This window comes from Myodes glareolus, chromosome 6, assembly GCF_982192425.1.
Source record: "Myodes glareolus chromosome 6, mMyoGla1.1, whole genome shotgun sequence".
NCBI classification, from domain to species: Eukaryota; Metazoa; Chordata; class Mammalia; order Rodentia; family Cricetidae; genus Myodes; species Myodes glareolus.
The window spans coordinates 13,715,860-13,732,082 of NC_142031.1; the positions used below are offsets into that span (position 1 = coordinate 13,715,860).

Genomic DNA, 16,223 nt, shown 5'->3' on the forward strand with positions numbered 1-16,223 from the left:
CCTTTTCTGAATCTTTGAACCCCATCTTCTTTGTTTTATTTTATGTGTTTGTGAGAGTGTCTGCATATGTATGTGCATCATGAGCTTGCCTGGTGCTGGAAGAGGCCAGAAGTGGGAATTAGATTCCCTGAAGCTGGAGTTAACATGTTTGTGAACTGCCATGTAGGTGCTGGGAATCAAATCCAGGTTCTCTGCAAGAGTAGCTGGTGCTCTTAATTACTGAGCCATTTCTCCAGCCCCCCAAACCTCCCTCTTTTTTTTTTTTTTTTTTTTTTTTTCTGAGACAGGGTTTCTATGTAGCTTTTGAGCCTGTCCTGGAACTAACTCTGTAGACCAGGCTGGCCTCGAACTCACAGAGATCCACCTGTCTCTGCCTCCCAAATGCTGGGTTTAAAGGCTTGTGCCACCACTGCCCCGCAGAAAATAGAATTGTTAGTGACAGGAGACCCAGCATTCCTGCTCCTCAGTATATAGCTAAAAGGACTGCAAACAGGCATGTGGTAAGCACTTCTATAGCAAAGTCTGTTGCAACCTTGTTCATAATAGCCAAATGGCAGTGACATCCCAAATATCCATCAACATGAATAGATAAACAGAAATGCGGTATATCCATCCTGTGGAGTAGCATCCAGGCATTAAAAGGAATGGCACTTTTACGTATGCCACAATGCAGGTCAGCTCTGAAACATTCTACTCATTGAGAAAGGCAGGTATAGGAAGGCAACAAACATCAGTGAGTTCTAGCACAGACATGTCCATAGACTCAGCAAGTAGGTTCACAGTTACCTAGGTCTAAAGAGGAGACAGTGAGAGCTGTGCTTCAAAAATAGGTTTCTGTCTGGTTATATTAGTTAGCCAGGACTGTTCTGTGAAGGAACTGTGACCCTTCAGTAGCTATAGAAAAATGCAGACTCTCTGTCTCCCCATATCCCATGATACTTTCAGCTGCTTTGTGTAATTACGGTGTTTGTGTAACCTGCACACAGCTACCTAGACACCCTCAGTCTCTGGAGCACTGTGATAGCTAATGCACATATAAACCATGTGGACATTCTCCTTGGAGAATATTGACGGGGAAAGTCTGCACACGCTCAGTACAGGTTCAGTGATCGTGTTGTTTTGCCTTAGTTTTTTAGACAGGGTTCTCACTCTAAGCTATCCTGGAACTCACTGTGTAGCCTAAGTTGGCCTTATACTCAGGGCCATCTTCCTGTCTCAGCTTCCCAAATGCTAGGCCCACAGGCTAGTGCCACCATGCCTGGCTGTTAGAAATATTTTCCTCTGCATTTGATGCATCTGGTAGATTGTTTAGAGGCAGTGGGCCAGCTGTCACATACTTGGAGGCTTAACAAGCAGAAACTTGTGTTTGACTGTCTCAAAGGCTAGAAATCTTAGGGCCACACCCCCTCTGAAGGTACTGGGTGGGATGTGTACATGGCTTCACAACTCTAGTGGTCATGTGATATCTGTATTTCCCCTTTTTATAAGAATAGCAGTAGTGGGTTTGGGCTCCACCAGTCCAGTGTGACAGCCACCTGTTTCCAAATAAAGTCATGCCCGACATGGGGAATTTGGGGAGATACAGACTGTTGAAAAAGATTTGAGGTGACCAATGTACAAGAGCATAAATGTAATTCATGCCACCAGATCATATCTTTAAAAATAGTTAAGGTGTGTGGGAATGTGGCTCAGCTGGTACAGCACTTGCCTGATCTGTGCAGAGGTCTGGATTTGATCCCCAGTACTGCATAAAGTCGGACATGGTGGTACATACCTGTAATCCTCTCACACAGAAGCTGAGGCAGGAAGATTGTGAGTCAGGTCCAGCCTACATAGTGAGCCCTTGCCCCTGTCTCAAAAAGGAGGAGTTTGTGGATCTTAGTGGCAGGGTGCTTACCTAGCATGCCCAAGACCCTGGGCTCATCCATAGTACCTCCAGAGCAAAAAATAGACAAAGATTAAAGTGGCACATTTCAAATAATATATATTTTGTCCAAAACAAAAAGCAAAACATCAATGAAAAAGAGTTAGGGCTGATGTGGGGACCAGTGTGTCCCAGAAGAAAGGGGAAGTGGGGAGGGAAAGATGTTGTAGAGGACCTGAATTCAGTTTCCAGCACTCACAGGACAACTCTCAACTGTCCTTAATTCTAGTTCCAGGGGTCTAATGCCTTCTTCTGGCTCCATGGGCACAGGCACACTTGTGGTGCACACACATACATGCAGGCAAAACACCCGTATACATAATACAAAAGTAAGCTAGGTGTGGTGGCACATGCTTTTAGTCTCAGCAGTGGGGAGGCAGATCTCTGTGAGTTTAAGGTCAGCTTGGTCTACATAGAGAATTTTAGAACAGCCTGAACTATAATAATAGAGAGAACCTATCTCAAAATAAATAAAAAGAACTACTTTATTTAAAAAAAAATAAAGAAGCTGTGCTTGGTTGAGGAACATGAGTAGATCTGACAAAGGGTTTTAGGCAGGAAGATAACCTGGTTCACTTTATGTGCTAACGGGTCCTATAATATAGGAGGGACTTACCTTGAGAGCCTACATTTAGCACCAAGTGGCTGCCATGTCCTTGACTATATCTTTTCTTCCAGGAAGTGGGGATGGTCTTAGCAGCCCCAGTCCTTTGGAATATAGCCCTCAGTCCCAGCCACCATCTCCAGGGCCCACTGCCTCCCCAGCACCTCCAGACTTAGATCCAGAGGTGGTGCGTGATGCCCTCCGAGACTTTCTGCAAGAGCTTCGGAGTACCCAACGAGAGCGGGTGAGACTGGTGGAGATGGCTGGGAGGGGAACCCAGGATCCAAGAGAAAAAGAGCCATGGTGGTCAGAGCTGGGGTCTTCCACTTTCCTCTGTTGGGGCTACAGGATGAACTTAAGGTCCAGACCAGCACCCTCAGTCAACAGCTGGCTGAGATGGAAGCAGAGAGAGACCGTGCAACCTCAAGGGTCAAGCAGCTGCAGAAGGCAGTAGCTGAGAGTGAGGAAGGTGAGGCCCCTCTGCTCTCTTATGCTCTTAGCAACTGAGGGGGGAGGCTAGGGAATTGGTGTTAGTGGCTCTTATGTCCAGTCCTGGCCTACCTGGTTCGGCTGGTTCCTCCAGGAGACCTTCCCTGGGCAGCTCCAAGGGGCCCAAATGTACAGATCCTCTAATGGTCCAGGCAGGGCTTGGAGAGGGTGGGGTACAGGTTGGACCTCATGGCCTGGTTCAGGGACTGGGCTTGGCATGAAACTGATGGGACTGGGTGGTGGTTGCAGCTTGGCGCAGTGCAGACAGGCGGCTGAGCGGGGCCCAGGCAGAGCTGGCACTGCAGGAAGAGAGTGTGCGACGTAGCAAGCGGGAATGCAGGGCCACGCTGGACCAGATGGCAGTGCTGGAGAGGAGCCTGCAGGCCACTGAGAGCGAGCTCCGGGCCAGCCAGGTGGGCAGGAGTGGAGGGCCCATGGGAGCAGGCCCCAGGGTTCTCTATGGTCCTCTGCCTGAGTCACAGCCTATAGCGGTGGCCTGTGGCTTTTTCCATTGAGCAAATTTTAGTCCACTGTTGAGTGCTCATGTGCTTCGGGGGAAGGGCTTGGCCTGAGTCAGACAGAGGAGTTCAGATTTGGCCTGAAACAGCCTGCTGTCCAACTGTCGCCCTTTGGGTGGGGGTCACCTGTAATTGCCACATAGAGGCAGTCCTGTAAGCTATTGGCTGGAGCCTCTGTCTCTGAATATCTGCATGAATGGCGATGCAGTGTTTGATGTGTAGGTTCCCACATGTCTGTGTGTCTGGGACAGGAAGCCCAGGCCTTGGGTGATGACAGCCCAGCCTCTGAACTGAAGCCCCCTGCCCTCTCTCCAGCTGCTGTCACCCCACCACCACCTCTGTCTGGAACCAAGCTGGAGCAGGATTGTTGTGTCTGCAGCTTCAGCTCTGGCTTTGGGCCCAGAAGCCCCTGGGGCCTGGGAGGAGGCCAGGAACAAAGCTGGGTGGGAGCCAGAGTGGGGGCCTACTCTCCCCTACAGGCCAGACAGGGCAGGGAGAGGCTTGAAGATGAAGCTTGAAGCAGGGAGGCTGTAGTGACATCCAGAACCCACTGGCTCTGGGGCCCTGTGTATTGAATGGTCCCAAGTTCTTCCTGCCCTGTGTCCACTCCGCAAACCCCTTCATCATCTGAGTCCTGAACAGTGGAGGAGAGGCAGCCATTAGAACTGCAGCGGTACCCTGCTCCTCAGGAGCAGCTGCCAGGTTCAGCTTGGGTTTCATTTGTGCTTTCAGCCATTTCTGGAAGCCTTTTTGTAGAGCAGGGGAGGGTCCAGTGTCTACATTCTGCAGCCCCCTCCCCAGGGATCAGATAGCGGCACCTCTGGAACAGTCCTCCCAGGACAGATATGAAACAGCCAGAGTGGGGAAGGTGCATCTTGCCACACATAACATGTTAATCAGCTTGAACAAGACAGCTCTGGGCTCCTCATAGCTGCTCAGTCTGTAAGAAATGGGGAAACTGAGGCCCCAGCAGTCATAGGCTGGTCCCAGGTCATACAGTTCTTGAGGCTGACCCTGCTTTGTCCCAGTGGTGCAGAGGGGTTTAGGGAGAGGTGGACAGGCATAGGGGCTGAGCCTTGTTACCCACAGGAGAAAGTCAGCAAGATGAAGGCGACCGAGGCGAAGCTGGAGAGTGACAAGCGGCGGCTGAAGGAGGTGCTGGACGCCTCCGAGAGTCGCTCCATCAAGCTTGAGCTGCAGCGGCGAGCTCTTGAGGGCGAGCTGCAGCGCAGCCGCCTAGGTCTGGGTGACCGAGAGGCCCATGCTCAGGCTCTCCAGGATCGGGTCGACTCCCTGCAGAGACAGGTGGGCCCTTCTCCCTCTTGGTCACCTGCACCTGTGCCAGGCTCTGTTCAGGCATTGTGCAACTGCCAATTCTGTGAAGTAAGTCTTCACCATCAGGTTTCAAGGTGGACAGGTAGACTCTCAGAATGGCAGTGTCCTTGCCTGTCACATGGCTAGGTTGCCAGGACTCTGGACCGGGTGGTTAACCCACAGTGGGGTGAGGGCAGACAGTAGGCTGAGCCAGTGAGAGAACAAGCCAACAGGGATATGGATAAGGGGAGTGGAGCGGGTTAGCACTCCTGGTGGAGATCCCAATGGAAAGGGAGTCCTTGACCTTCCTCTACCTTCCTGCAGGTGGCAGACAGTGAGGTGAAGGCAGGGACCTTGCAGCTAACAGTGGACCGGCTGAATGGGACACTGACCAAGGTGGAGGAGAGTGAGGGGACCCTGCGGAGCAAGGTGCAGAACCTGACAGATGCTCTGGCCCAGAGCAATGCCAGCCTCACCAGCACCCAGGACAAGAATCTGCATCTACAGAAGACCTTGAGTACCTGTGAACATGACCGCCAAGTGCTCCAGGTCTGGGGTGGGGAGGGTTCCAGGGTCTGGCATATCTCACTCTTCCTTCAGGAAAGAGTTCAGTGAGAGTTAGCCGAGGACAGCAGGTGTGGAGGGAGGTGATAGCCAGTGGGGCTGTAAGTCAGGAATTCTGGGGAGCCAGTGAGAATAGGTCTTAAGGTGGGAGTGGGGTCAACAGAACTAGCCAGTCATGAGGCGTAGAGGGGAATGCTGTCTAGTGAGAGAAGAAACCTGCTAGTATGGGACCTATGTGCAGTTTGGGATATGGGTGACTGTCACCTTCAGCACAGGTCCGTGGACAGGACTGGCAACAGGCCGGACCAGTTAGGCTTTTCACCCAAAGGGAAGCCTTTTGCGCAGGCTCGCAGTCTGGCTTGGCACCATCAGCCTCTGTCCTCCAGGAACGGCTGGATGCTGCCAGACAGGCATTGTCTGAAGCACGAAGGCAAAGCAGCTCCCTGGGTGAGCAGGTGCAGACTTTGCGGGGCGAGCTAGCCAACGTGGAGCTGCAGCGGGGCGATGCTGAAGGCCAGCTGCAGCAGCTGCAGCAGGTGAGGCCTGGAGGGCCTCTGTCTATAGGGATGCCCCGTGTGGTTCTTGGCATGGGGTGGGGAACCCACTCAACTTCACCCCAATTGACCCAGCCACCTGTGAAGAACCATAGTTCATCTGGCCCACACTCCCATATACCCAGAGAGAACCATATGGCCTCAGGTGTTTCCCTACGTGGGCCTTGCAGTTGGGTACAGTGGGCCAGCACCTTTGCTCCCAAGTTTCAGATGGCCATCCTGAGGTGCAGTGGGATGAGGGGCTGCTGGCTTGTCTGCAGGTGCTCCGACAGCGGCAGGAAGGCGAGGCCACGGCTCTGCGTTCTGTCCAGAAGCTGCAGGAAGAGCGGCGGCTGCTGCAGGAACGCCTGGGCAGTCTGCAGCGAGCCCTGGCCCAGCTGGAAGCTGAGAAACGTGAGGTGGAACGGTCGGCACTGCGACTTGACAAGGACCGTGTGGCTCTCAGGAAGACACTGGATAAGGTGGCCTGCTCTGCTGGGACTTCCCTAGGTTTTCTGTGTCTCTTCGGTGTGCTGTTTTTGCTGATGTCAGATTATTCTACAGGGGCTCCTGTGAACCCTCTGTGAGCTCCTTCCGGTCCATTTCTACCTAGGTGGAGCGGGAGAAGCTTCGAAGCCATGAGGACACACTGAGGTTGAATGCAGAGAAGGGTCGCCTCGACCGCACACTCACAGGGACTGAGCTGGACCTGGCTGAGGCCCAACAGCAGATCCAGCAGTTGGAGGTCAGTTCTCCCCCTCCCCTGGCCTAGTCCCCAGTACCATTCCCATCCTGAGTCCAAGATGTCCTAGGGGGCCTATGGCTGAGCCAGCACAGGAGCCCAGAGCCTTTGGGAGGGTGTCCTCATTGGACTGTAGAGCTGGGTTCTTCCCATGGTGGGAAGAAACAGTGAGGCTCATTGGCATTCAAGCCAGTGGTGATTCCTGTGTGCTGTGGATGTATGGAAGTGTGTCTATGGGAGCTTGTTCACCGGTATAGCATGAACCTCATGTGGCCTGTGGGCTGAATCCATGTAATGTTTTCACACGTGTAGATGTTAGGCTGCTGTGCTTTTGTGCCCATGTATGCTTCTGTACAAATAGGCTCGCTTTTGTTCCCGTGCGTATGTAGGTCAGGCACTGTTTGAGTATTTTTGTATGTGCATGCCTGTCTGAGTGGGCTTCACTGGGGACCCTGACCCGGGATTGGAAGGTACACTGTTAGGGATAAGCCCATGCCACTGTGCACATTGGGTTAGAACCCTGATTGGCAGTCCCTGTCTGAAGGCACAGGTGGTAGCCCTGGAGCAGAACCACAATCCGGTCCAGTTGGAGGCAGACGAGCAGCGACTGGAGCTGCAACAGGAGGTTGAGCGCCTGCGCAGTGCCCAAGTGCAGACAGAGCGCACACTGGAGGCACGGGAGCGGGCCCACCGCCAGAGAGTGTCAGGACTGGAGGAGCAGGTACAAGGGCCTCCCCTGGGGGAACATGGAGCTGGGATGGAAGTGTGGGGCTGGGAGAGAGAACTGCTCATGAGCTTTATAACTTGAAAAGGGCCAAGTAGATCAGTGCTGGTACCATCCATGGGTGGGGTAGTACTGCCTGGTCTCAGTATCTCCTGGCCTAGGCCTCACTCTCTGCCTCAAGCCATCAGACCTTCTCCCTACATAGCATGGTTCCCTTAGCAGCTTCAGCTATAGGCTCTGCCAGCAACCTGGGATCCCAGTGGAGAAGGGGCTCTTTCTTAGGAATACTAGTAAGAGCCCAAGAAATGCCTCTTCCTGGCCAGTGAGGTCATTTATGTCCCTTCTGGCTGTGCCTAGAACAGCGCTTAGCTGCTTAGATAGGCCCAGCCTGGTCACACAAACACTCCTGCTAGTAGACCCAGCCAGGTCTTCCATGCCTCTCTCTGGCCCTCCTTGGGACAGGGTCCCCCTGTGGATAGTGCCAGTTCTCATAGACAGTAACAGGGCAGGGCTGGGAGGACACAGGGCCTTGCTTTGTGGAGTGATGCTGAGCAGAGATGCTTCACATGACCGAGCCTCTGAGGGATAAGGATGCCAAACATACAGACACTTAGCCGCCATGAGGAGCAAAATGACAAGCAGAGACTCTCCCAGTCTTAGGCAACAGCCCTTCCCTGCAGCAGGTGGCATGCCACCCCATCAGCTCCCATTCTCTGAAGTCAGCTGTGGCCCGAACTGTCGGGCCCTTCTCCTCTCCAGGTGTCCCTGCTGAAGGCGCAGCTGAAGAAGGAGCTTCGCAGGAGCTCAGCACCTGTCTCCCCACCCTCTGGCTCCCCAGAGCAGTGAGTCCCTTCTAGCCAGCATCCTGAGCACAGTCATCTAGGCAGGAGAGGGCCCTTAGTAACATAGACTGCCCAGGGCCTGGACATCAGAGTGGTGGGAGGGAGCTGGGGTGACAGATGAGGGTAGCACTGTGGCTGTACCACCTATACCACTCCAGGCCCCTTTCTTAGAAGATCCTCTGACAGCCAAGGCTCTTCCGCTGAGCCAGCCAGGAGTCAGGGAGAGCGCTTGTTCCCACCAGCAACAGAGCAGGGTTTCCCCAGGAAGGAGTGACTAAGCCAGAGCAGCTCTAGGGAGCTCTCCCTTGGTTCCTGGTGTCAGGAAACCCCTAGTGAGCCTAGAGCCCTTTTATTTTTGTACCTATTCTGTTAACTGTGGAGAACTGTTGTGCTTTTTGTAACATGACCTGTTTTCTAGAATTGTCTGTACACACACATGCTTCCTCTGCCTGGGAGTTGCTTGGGAGAGCGGGGGCAGTCTTGCTAGCTGAGCTTAGCAACCTCAGAGGGCACGATGGACCTTCCTCTCCATCTAGCTGCTAGCAGATGGTGCTGTGCCTACCACATAAGCTCGGGCTCCCCTCTGGATAGTGCCAGGGCTCATAGACGTCCTGGTAACAGGCAGGGCTGGGAGTGGACAGTGTTGCTGTGTTGAGTGATGCTGGCTGGGCAGCACTGCTTCATGTGGCAGAGTCTATGTGTGCTCTTGTGTGAAGTGGAATGTAAGTCATGGTGTGACAGTGGGGCTAACGGAGTGCTCAGCATCCCAAGACTGCTCTACTCATTCCCTTCTCTCAAAGTCCCATAGCCAGGCTTGGCCCTCCCTGGCACCCACTACTGTGGGCCTGTGGATGGTCACTGTCATTTGAGGACAGTGATTTACCCGCTATGTAGACCAGTCAGGAGAACTAACCAGGACAGCCTGGGGAGCACTGTACAGCTCTCTATGCTGCTCACGCAGAAGAACCAAAATGACTTGTCTGTTTCTGCATGTACCTGAAGAGTTACACCTTGGGAGGGAGTGTCGGGGCCCCTTACTCTGGGTGGGTCACAGATGAAGCTAGGGCTGGAGTAGGTAGGGGTGGGGTACAGAAATAGAGCAATATGACACTGCCTTCTAAGGAGCTGAGTAGCCTTTTGTTAGGAACTAGCAATATTGGTGGCACTTAAGTTCTCCCTGGACCCAAAAGTGACTCTGTCTTTTGTAAGAACTTTATTATTTTGTATAAAACAAAGGTGGCCCATGCCTGGGGGCATAGGAAATCCAAGCAGACCAGCTGGGTGAGGGGCACAGCCTACCTGAGGAGACTGAAAAGGGAGGAATGCCCCCAAGGCACTGAGAAGGCACATTGAGATTCCCAGACCCCCAAAAGAGGCCTTGAATGAACCCCATCTAGGGGGTGGAGACTGGACAGTCAGCAGCCCCAAATGCTCAGGGGTGGCCAAAGGCTGGGGAGGAGCCCAATGCAGCTATGACCCCACTCCCCGGGGCAGCAGCCCACTGATGTCCAGGATGAAAGGGAGGGCAGGATGGGAGAAAGCACCAGGTCAGGCGGGGCCTGAAGTGGATCCGAGCTGGGTCCGGGGCTCAGATCCTACACCAGCTCCACCCTAGCAGCCCCCACAGCTCCTGGCACAGGAGGCAGCCACAGATTGGCACAGGCCACTGACGGCCATCACGCCACACTTGGAGAACTTGTCCCGGCACAGGTCAGCTGTTGGAGGGAGGTGCAGTCAGGTGGGAACCCACCACCCAATACTAGTGAGGATGGAGGGAGGGGTCTTGCAGCATCTTACAAGTGGGCCTAGGCACATATTCCATGTCAAACCTTGCAGGTGGGACATGGCCAGGTAATGAAGTGGGTAGTGGATGCTGTCAGGACAAGGGGTGGTGGTTTTCCTACCTCGGAGGAGTTCCTCATGAGCACAGACTGTGCGGACACATATTTCCTTGTTGACGACATACACCCGGCGAAGGCTGGGGGATGAGCCAGGCATGCTTTCAGCCACACCCTCACCTACTCCCATGGGGCGAGTTCAGGGGTCCAGGCCCGCCCTCTTCACTGCCTATCCCAACTCACACCTTCCCTGATAGGAGAGGCCCCCCGTGTCCTCCCTCAGCCCTCACCTGTAGAAGCAGACCTCATTGAGACACTGTTTACAAGGCTTGTGGATGGAGTAGAGGCGAGTGCACGGGTACTGTTCCTCACGGCAGTCTGGGGACAGGTGGAGTCAGACTGGAGGCTCAGCTCAAGTGGCAGGTTCACAGAGTCTGAGTCCCTAAGCACCCTCAGGCCCTGCCCAGGTCCCCACACAAATCCAGCACCCAGGTAGCACAGGATTGCCCAACTTTATACCACACACAAAGTCACTCCCATTTGGAAACATAAATTAGCACACAAATTCCCAGCTACCCAGCTTGGTCACTGGGATGTCACAGTAGCTTACAAGCTGCTCTGTAACCCACTATGTAACCAAGTCAACACACAGACTGGGCTTCTCCAGGTCCCTCCTCTCAGGCTCTCAGCTAGGTAGCACTCAGCTGGGCTGGGCTTGCTGGCTCCTCTTCACCTGGCCATGGGCACCACCCAGTTCAGGCTGTAGCCCCAGCACAGTGCTGGCCCCATGCTAGTGGGCATGCAGGGAGGGATATCCCATAGCTGCCCAGGGACATGTCTGTCAGCTCCCTCACCTAGCACCCCATTGCTTAACCCTACAAATCCCACCAAAAGGCCCTCTCTTTCTGAAGCCATGCCTGCTTTCTCCAACTTCTGGAAGGTTCTTACCAAGAGGCCCAGGCTCCGTGGGCTCAGTCTCCAGGTCCCCTGGAACTGGCGGTTCTGGTGTGGAAAAGACAGCCAGGGGTATTCAGGGCAAGCCAGCACCCCCATCCTGAGGCACACAAGTAGCTGGACCAAGGGAGACAGCATTACCTGGGGTAGGGGCTGGGATGACTTCCTGCGGGACTTGCTGCTGGGACTGGAACTGTTCCTCAGGAGGTCGAGGACTCACTTCTGCGGCAGGGGGTGGGTGGCAAGGCATCTGCTCACTTTCCCTACAGACCCCCACCGGGGTTGCTGGCCCTGCCCATCCTACCCCAGACTCTTACCTTGGTAGTCATAGTAGTTGTCTGCGTTGTCTGTAAGTGAAAAGGAAACATGATGGGGGAGGGGGTCAGGTTAAGCCATGGTCCCAGAAGAGTGGGGCGCCAGGGACCTGCCTCTGGGATTCCTACCACCCCACCAAAATGGGTGCCTGGCTGATCCATATATATGGGAGGGCAGCACACTGGGCACTGCGAGGACTGTCTTACCAATCTGGTCGCCATAGTGGTTGTACTGAACATGGTCCGGGAATGGGGGGAGAGGATCCAGGTCATATTGGCCCTGAGCCAGCAGGCCTGCTGAGGGGAGGGGTCATATGTGGACCCCCCACAGAGGAAGGACAGAGAGAAAGCAAGTGGCAGTCCTAAGCCAGGGAGCTACAACCAGGCTCAGACTCAACACAATTCAAAGAGTCAGTTCCTTGCCCCTGCCCTTGCCTATCCCCTCTGCCCTGGGTGGCCTCATGGCTGCTCCAGGAATTCCCATGCTCCTGCTTGCCTCGGCAGAGCCTTTCCATAGGACTCCCCAGGCCTTCTCCAGGTCTCAACCACCATTTCAGCTCTCCCGGGGCTAGCTAGCCCTGCCCCACCTTCCCTGCTGTGAATTTCTATCACAGCACGCAACACCATCTGAAAGTTACCAGTATTTGCCTCTTCTCTATCCTGGCCATGTGGTGGGGGCCAGGTGCAGCTGCCTAATTCACAGCTTCATCTCCAGTATTTAGCTTACAGTAGATGTCAGGGAATGATTGAGACTCCTAGGTCTGGCACCTCCTCAGGTAAATACCCCTCAAAGGCTAAGACTAAGTCTTTACAGACCTGTGGAGCCCCAGGTAGATCTAGCACCAGTGCCTGGACTCCCTGCCTCTACCGTGAGGTGCAGGCCTGAAGCAGGGCTCGGAGCCAGACAGCAGAGTTCTGACCAAGTCCCACATGGGAGCCCCCAGCCCAGCAGCTGCTTACCAGGCAGGAACAGCAGGAAGAGGCAGGTGGCTCTCATGGCCATGGAGGGAGGAGGCTGTGGTGGCGTTGAGGACAGCTAGAGGGAGGAAAGGAGAGCTAGTTGCATGCTGGCTAGTTAGCTCAGGATGGTATAACACATTTCTGTCCATGAGCTCAGTCTGCAGGGGACAGACAGAGCCAGGTGTCTGGAGGTGGAGAGGGACATCCACAGTCCCTGCTTGGGCAAAGGTGAAGGCTTTAAATCAGGTTCCAGGGCTGACTTGGTTTCCTAAAGACTGGTGGGGCTCATGTAGCCCAGGCTAGCTTCAACTTACTATGCAGTGGAAGAAACCCTTAACAAGTGGGCGGACACTTACCCCACCCTGAGTTTACCCACTTCAAGCCCATCACCTCCCCGAGTTCTGATGTTCCATGTGAATTCCAGTGACCTCAGGCACATCCTTAGGGTACCAGCCCTGCCCAGCCAACAGTCAGTCACTAGCTCAGCAGCATTTGCCAGGCCTGCCACCTGCTCCCAATTAGCCCCTGGGCCCTGAGCAGGCCGCTCAGCAGGAAAACCACATGCATACAGGCCTCAGGAGCCCCCAGAGCAGCCAGGGCTGGGCAAGACTCCCAGCTCCAAGAAGATGCCTGCCAGCTCCAGGCCTCCCAAGACCTGGCTGTCTTCATTACGGACACACGCACGAGACTGAGGCCTGTTTGTCTGCAACAGCAGAAAGCCTGGGGAGGAAAGCTGGAGGAGGTGAGGGCGCCTCTGGCTCCCAGCATGCTAACTGGGTGAGGCGAAGCCGCTTGGCCCAGGGATTCAGAACCCTTGACATGACCCTGGATGACAAGAGTGTAGCTTTGGTGAGGGCACTGGTCCAGGGCTTGCACAAAGTCCCTAATACCCAGGAACACCGGGGTGAGTCCAGCCTCCAGTGCTGGCTACAGAGTCAGCTTGCTATGCCCTGCCTTAGTCAGTGGATGGTGACTTCTAGATGCTGCCCACAGGCTAATCATGCAGAGGGCTCTCTACCCCACCCTGGGACATTCTTCCACACAGCTTGAACCCCAACTTTGATGTAGGTCCCCCTGGGAATCTGGGGAAAGACAGAAACAGGGTATCTGACCTTAGTTTCTCCAACCCTGAAGTTTCTTGATACCTTGTCCATCTCAGACATCTCATCCTTGGTGGGGGCCAGAGGCCCTTGCTAGTTATATCCTTTCCCATATGGACCATGGCTCCAGGCTCCTCACATCCCTGCTTTTAAAAATCTGGGCAGCCTTGTGGTTGGGGGGCCACCAACTCCATATAGGCTGATGATTGGCTGAGTCCCTGGGCATTAGGAAGCATGGAGTGACTGCCAATGTGGATCTGAGCCTTTCTCCAGCACTTGCACTCGGGCCCAGGCATATGGCAGGGAATGGGATTCATTGGCTAGCCCTGGCGTGAAGAAGAGAATAATGAATTGCCCCCAGGGGACCCAGGCGACCCAGGCAAGTTCTTCAAAAGTTGACTTTGGGAGGCGTTAGGCAGGCCAGGAGCTTTTGGAATGGCTCATCTACCCCCACCTCTGGCCCTTTCCACAACTTCGGCCTTCTTCAGCCCCTTGGCTCCTCGGTTCTGGGAGGCGAGGACTGGGTGCCCCCTCACTGGCTCAGACCCGAAGGGGGCCCCACCAGATGCCGCAGCACCGCTGTACAGCTGGGAACAATCAGCCGGCGGCGGAAACTCGCTGAGGCACTAGCTGGCTCTCCACTTCGGTCTCTCTTTGTCTCTGTGTCCGACCCTGCCCCGTCCTCCACATCCCAAACACTTGGGGGACAGCAGCCCTGTCTCCCAGCACTCCCATCTCTGACGACCCCTAAGTTTCAGCTCTCTGTCTAGGCTATCTTGCGCCCCACCACTTGCCAAGTGCCCCCTCAGTACCTACTCGGTACCTCGGGGCCAGGGTCTCCACAATCCCCCCTCCCCACCAAGAACGAAGTGTGGAGCATGGTGCCCCCGACACCCCTGGGCGGGCCCAGCCCGCGCCTACCTGTTGGGGCCCTTGTGCGGTGCTGTAGTGCGGCTGAGAGTGCCCGCCCGCAGCCAGAGCCCCCTACGGCCCCCAAGGCCCACGCCCGCCCCTAGCCCGGAGTCTCTGGGTCCTAGAGAGCGCCACCGCCACGCCGCACCCTCGAGGCTCCAGCCCCTCCCCAATGCTGCTGATTCTGGGCCTGGGCTTGGGCCTGAGCCTGGGCCTGGTACTAGATGAGCCAGCCGGCTGGTCACCTCAATTAACAGAGGGATCCCAGCCCCTCCACCCGGAGTCCAGAGGTCACTGGGTTGGAAGTCTGACTTGCTTCCTGCCATCTTTCTCTCTCCTTTCTTTCTTCTCTTGGTCCTTCTCTCTCCTTCCTTTCCTCCTGGCACGACAGGCATGACCTTAGAGCAGATCAAATTCAACGAATACACAAGTCCAATTTCACAGCCCCCCAACGCTGATTTGACCCCAGGAGTTGGCCTCAGTTCAGGGGAGCCCCACCATTATTCCATTAGTCTCTCTCTGTTTTTAGTGTCCCATTTTCGACACTGATTTTTTTTTTGAAGATTTTTTTTAAAAAATTTTATGTCCATTGGTGTTTTATCTGCATGTATGTCTATGTGAGGATGCCAGATTCCCTGGAACTGGAATTACAGACAGTGGTGAGCCACCATATGGGTGCTGGGAATTGAACCTAGGTCCTATCTGGAAGAGAGCCAGTGTTCCCAATCACTGAGACATTTTTTAAAAAATATTTATTTATTTATTATGTATACAATATTCTGTCTGTATGCCTGCAGGCCAGAAGAGGGCACTGGATCTCATTACAGATGGTTGTGAGCCACCAACTCACAACTGCTGGGAATTGATCTCAGGATCTTTGGAAGAGCAGGCAATGCTCTTAACTGCTGAGCCATCTCTCCAGCCCGCCCGCCGCCCCCCCCACCCCGCGAGACATTTTTCCGGCACTAATTCTTCTCTTGGGAGTTCAAGTTCAGCTCCCGCGGGACTAAACCTGTGCTGTGTATTTCTTGTACCTGGTCTAACATGGTCTACTGAGTGAACTGCTCTGTGTCTATTGCAGTATAGCAGGGACTTTTGTCACCCACAAATCAGGGAACCCTGTGGTCAGCCAGCTGTCCCTACTGTCAGTAGGAAGGGAACCCATCTGGCAGAAATGTTGCCCTGCCGCTATATTTGACAAAAGGGGGAAACAGAGGCCCCACAGACAAGCTACTCCAAAGTTCTGGCCAGGATCTGTGGCTGTTCCTGTCTCTTCCCCTGGCCCCAAGGATCCAGGCAGAGCAGCAGCTGCCTGGGGAGGGGTGGAGCTTTGTAATGTCTGCTCCTGAATGATCCCCCCCCCCCCAGCTTCACCCTGATGCAGGTGAGGCTGACTTCACCCTTCCTCTACTTGGCCCTTAGGCCTGGCATTTGCTTGCCCAGTAGATCCATGGAGCATCAGTAAACTATCCAACCTTGTCATCCTGACTGTGGTGGTTTGAATGAAAAAAAAAAAATGGTCCCAAAGGGAGTGGCAGTATAAGGAGGTGTGACCTTGTCAGAGTAACTGAGCATGGGCTTTGAGGTTTCTGAAGCTCAAACCAGGCCCAGAGGTGCTCTTCCTGCTGCCTGCAATCAATCCAGATATCGAACTCTCAGCTCCTTCTCCAGCACCATGTCTGCCTGCCTGCTTCCTGCCATAATAGACTACATCTCTGAACCTGTAAGCCAGCCATGGCCACGGTGTCTCTTCACAGCCACAGAACACTAAGACACTGGCTTTGTCCGCTGTCACAGCACTCATTCCAGCCACATCCAGGTGCCAGTATATACCTGGCCCAACACTCCTTGAGCTTCAAGTAGCCTGTGGCTGGCACCAGGTTTCCAGAAT

The 16,223-nt window shown here is 54.4% G+C and overlaps 2 protein-coding genes across 7 annotated transcripts in view; one reads left to right on the forward strand and one right to left on the reverse strand.

Moving 5' to 3' along the window:
- Positions 1-8,674, forward strand: part of Crocc (ciliary rootlet coiled-coil, rootletin) — a 45,064-nt gene extending 36,390 nt beyond the window's left edge. For 3 of the 5 annotated variants that reach the window (XM_085690352.2, XM_085690354.2, XM_048426659.3), the window contains 10 exons: positions 2,603-2,772; positions 2,877-2,997; positions 3,267-3,430; positions 4,625-4,840; positions 5,174-5,398; positions 5,800-5,949; positions 6,228-6,428; positions 6,560-6,691; positions 7,233-7,409; positions 8,172-8,674. In XM_085690352.2, coding sequence (XP_085546478.2) covers positions 2,603-2,772; positions 2,877-2,997; positions 3,267-3,430; positions 4,625-4,840; positions 5,174-5,398; positions 5,800-5,949; positions 6,228-6,428; positions 6,560-6,691; positions 7,233-7,409; positions 8,172-8,258 — 1,643 coding nt within the window. In that variant the 3' untranslated portion in view covers positions 8,259-8,674. The remainder of the gene's footprint in view (positions 1-2,602; positions 2,773-2,876; positions 2,998-3,266; positions 3,431-4,624; positions 4,841-5,173; positions 5,399-5,799; positions 5,950-6,227; positions 6,429-6,559; positions 6,692-7,232; positions 7,410-8,171) is intronic. The other 2 variants (XM_087906949.1, XM_087906950.1) reach the window with 2 other exon arrangements.
- Positions 8,675-9,450: 776 nt separating this feature from the next.
- On the reverse strand, positions 9,451-14,474 carry Mfap2 (microfibril associated protein 2). 2 transcript variants are annotated; one of them, XM_048426683.3, is made up of 9 exons: positions 14,342-14,474; positions 12,321-12,396; positions 11,568-11,654; positions 11,364-11,393; positions 11,188-11,268; positions 11,041-11,094; positions 10,383-10,470; positions 10,159-10,232; positions 9,451-9,969 (listed from the first exon to the last, which is right to left on the reverse strand). In XM_048426683.3, exons 2-9 carry the CDS (start codon positions 12,361-12,363, stop codon positions 9,866-9,868), a joined length of 561 nt encoding a protein of 186 aa, XP_048282640.1. In that variant the 5' UTR covers positions 12,364-12,396; positions 14,342-14,474; the 3' UTR covers positions 9,451-9,865. The 2 variants fall into 2 exon arrangements, with proteins under 2 accessions (XP_048282640.1, XP_048282638.1); XM_048426681.3 differs by having other exon boundaries at positions 11,568-11,657.
- Between the last annotated feature and the right edge of the window lie 1,749 nt (positions 14,475-16,223).

Coding starts and splice junctions, on each gene's coding strand:
- Mfap2 (XM_048426681.3), bottom strand. CDS start 12,363: ATGGCCATGAGAGCCACCTGCCTCTTCCTGCTGTTCCTGCCTG. Junction 11,658..12,320: donor CTTCCTGCTGTTCCTGCCTG/GTAAGCAGCTGC, acceptor CCCTCCCCTCAG/CAGGCCTGCTGGCTCAGGGC. Junction 11,269..11,363: donor CAACTACTATGACTACCAAG/GTAAGAGTCTGG, acceptor CCCCTGCCGCAG/AAGTGAGTCCTCGACCTCCT.